The 3,305-nt window shown below is 43.1% G+C and overlaps 1 protein-coding gene across 2 annotated transcripts in view; it reads left to right on the top strand.

Annotated features, from left to right (window-relative positions):
* Nucleotides 1–3,305, top strand: part of ZDHHC13 (zinc finger DHHC-type containing 13) — a 45,679-nt gene that overhangs the window by 15,214 nt on the left and 27,160 nt on the right. For both annotated transcript variants that reach the window (XM_019519459.1, XM_019519460.1), the window contains 2 exons: nt 2,050–2,114; nt 2,762–2,924. In XM_019519459.1, the coding sequence (XP_019375004.1) occupies nt 2,050–2,114; nt 2,762–2,924 (228 nt within the window). The remainder of the gene's footprint in view (nt 1–2,049; nt 2,115–2,761; nt 2,925–3,305) is intronic.

Consider the following 3,305-nt stretch of genomic DNA (forward strand, 5'->3'; position numbering starts at 1 on the left):
TCTGTCTCATGAGCCTAAATGAGTTTGATACCTCTGTTAAACATGGTTCAACTGAGCCTCTATCAGTATTTTCCAAAGCCACATATTCAGTCATTATGCCTCTGGTATCTGTGGCATGCTCAATTTAAGCACAACAGCAAGACTGTAGAATATGTGCCAAGTAGAATTCTTTTTGGATAACTACTGTATTTACTCAAATCTAAGACAACCCTGAATTTAAGACAACCCCCCCAATAATTAGATTCTATACGTGGAAAATGTATAAAATTTGTTACAAGTTTCCAAGTGTAAAGTCTAATTATTGGGGAGTTGTCTTTAATTTACCCTCTAACCCTAGGCAGGGGGCAAAAGTATGGGGTGTGAGAAGGTCAAGTTTGCCCCTTACATATGCTTTCCCCCCCTACCACCTCTGCCCCCTCTGCAGCCTTGGGCCCACCCTTCCCCCTTTGCTTCTGCTCCTGCCCCTTCCTCCCCAGGCTCTGCTCCCTCCCTCCCCCACAACCTTGCTCCAGGCCAGGAGGATCCATCCATGTTTTAGCTTCAGGCCTCCAGCCCAGCCCCCATAGCAATCATGCAGGCTGTGTGCTACTACTACAGGGCTGGGATGGGGCTGTACTCAGTGCCCCAGGATGCAGCGTGACTGGAGCCTGCCAGCACACAGTACAGGTGAAGGGGAAAGAGAGGGGCAGGCAAGGGAGCAAAGGCTGCAGGGGGGAGATGGTGGGGTGCAGAGTGGTGGGGTGGGGATAGGAGTGCAGGCAGTGACTGTGGCTTCAGCTCCAACCCCAGGTAGGGGCTAGAGCCCAAGCCACAGCAGCGATGTGCCCTTCCCCGCTCTCATACTCAATTTTAAGAAGAGGGGCTTTCTCCACCCCTTTTCACCCATGTTAAACAATGGAGGAGGCAAACCTCATATTAGAGTCAAATAAATACAGTGTATACCAATGAGCTTAGCAGTGATACCTTGACTGCCTGGAAAACTTAGATTGTAGACCTGAAAGTATGTTGTTACTTTGACTCACCCTTAATAATATTATTTGAATAAAAGCATGCATGTAGGTGACAGCTTGCAGCATCAGGGTCTTTGTTTTCTCAAAAAATGCTTTGTTTTAAGATTTTAAAATCTGATGAATATATTCACACTATCCGAGAGCCCATTGTAATAGAATAATAATTATTACCTCTAGAGTATAGCTGTAGATAGTGTATGTCAAAAACATAAGTATAAAGCTTTTCCCATTTAGTTCATTGAGATAAAAATTTCCCTTGGTCTCAGTCTGTGTTGTAATGTATTTACATATGTGAAATAAAATGTGAAATAAAAATCACATGTAGTAGGAACTAGAAGTTTTAGTTGGCCCACCTGTATATGTAGAGGAAGAAGCAACACTGTTTCTAATTAACAGCAGTATCTGGAAAGACTAAAGGGCTAAATCAAGACTCTTCTTTTAAATCAGGGCTGTCCAAGTTCTAAGTTCTGTGGGGCCACATCCCCAGGGGCTGCACAGGTGGTACCAGGTGTGCCATATAAACACTCCCCAGGCTCTCTCCCATAGCTGCAAGCACCATCCCTCCTCCACCCCACTCTGCACCCCCCTGCTGCAGTGCACAGCCCCACCCCAGTGTCACCCCTTACTGACCCTCAGGTCCTCATGCTGCTGTAGTGCTTCACCTCCTGGGGCAAAGGCAGAAATATAGCAGCAATGGGAGGAGGGCAGAGCCCCAGCACTCAGACTGCCATTGCAACTGAAGTGAAGGAGGGAGCCATGACTGGGTAAGATATTAACTCCTCACATGCCACACGCATCTTATGGACCATCAGTTGGACACCCTTGTCTTAAATTATCCCTGTTGGAATCTATTGGCATATGCTAAAAGGAACTAGGAAAGAGCAAAGAGATTCCTGCTAACCAGAGTGGTAGATTCTCAGCTCATGTAAATGATCTCACTTCTAACTCTCTTAGGGTTATTTCCACCATCCGAGAATCTGACAGGATATCTTTATTTCCTGAACCCTTGAGTAATCGGAATATATCTTTTCATGCCTAGAGTGTAGATTCAACAGATGTCAACGGACAGACCCCTCTTATGCTATCAGCATTCAAAATAATTGGGTACGTGTCAGGTATTACTAAAATAATTATTAGCCTGTCTGCATCTATGTAAGGCTTGGGGCTAATTTTCATGAAAATGCATCTTTAAAATAACAAGTAAATGTGCCAGTTTTAGTACATCTGCAGATGCCAAATTTCACAGATTAATGAGTGAGGTTGGTTGTAGTAAACAAGGAAGGAACCAGTTCCCTTCTGTAGGGAAAGTACTAAGTATCGGTGCGAGTGCATTGATGCTGCAGCCAGCTGGTTTTCAGATACTAATAGCAGCTTTAAGCCATCTGCATGAACCCCAGTAAGTAACACAGGGGTAGAGAAAAGAAAAACCAGAACCTTACTGCACAGTCCATAAGGTACAGTTATAAACTACACTCATAACTCATTAGGTTACCAACAGTGAGGCAGCACAATATAGAGAAATAAGCACTGAGCAGTTCTAAACTAAAATCTGTGCTCTGCTGCTGACAGAGTATGTACTGTTGAGCAGCCTCACCAGGCTGTCTTTCTCTACCCATCTATAAAATGATGATGGAAACACAATGATGCTGTTGTGTTGTTCAGTTTTTTAAAGATTTTTTTGGGAAAAAAATATATCTTCCCTTTTTTTTCCCCCCCAATTGATTTGTAACTTGTGTTTGTTTTTCTCCTAGACCAGAACCTACGAGATTTCTTCTAAAGTTTAATCCTTCTCTCAATGCTGTAGACAAAGTCCAGAGGAATACTGCACTGCATTGGGCAGTTATAGCAGGAAATGTTGATGCTGTAGATTTGCTCTTAGAGGCTGGATCTAGCATAGACATCAAAAATGTCAAGGTACAGTTTTAATTTTTCCCTGTTACACTTCATTCTATGTGGTGCAGTCATGGGAAGTTAATCCTAAGGCTTTGTCCTCTGCTGTTGAAAGCCATTAAAACTTTGATGTCCTTTTTAATAGAAAGTGGAATGGCATAGAAATCAGCATTGGCATTCTTGCTTAGTTTTTCTAGAATTGAGATGGGAACTTCTTGTGTTACAGTTTGGATATACACATTTTTGCTGTGTTGCTTCAGTGAGTATCCATTTACTTTTACTGCAGGCAGGCCTGCAGGATTAGGATTTCTGCCTTTGTTTCCCCATTGATTATTTGTGGATGATGTTACCTATTGTACAGGAGTGCTGTTGAGGTTAAGTAGCTAGGCTAGTATTTTCAGGAGT

The sequence above is a fragment of the Gavialis gangeticus genome, unplaced genomic scaffold (assembly GCF_001723915.1).
Source record: "Gavialis gangeticus isolate Ggan-Ray unplaced genomic scaffold, GavGan_comp1, whole genome shotgun sequence".
Lineage (NCBI taxonomy): Eukaryota > Metazoa > Chordata > Crocodylia > Gavialidae > Gavialis > Gavialis gangeticus.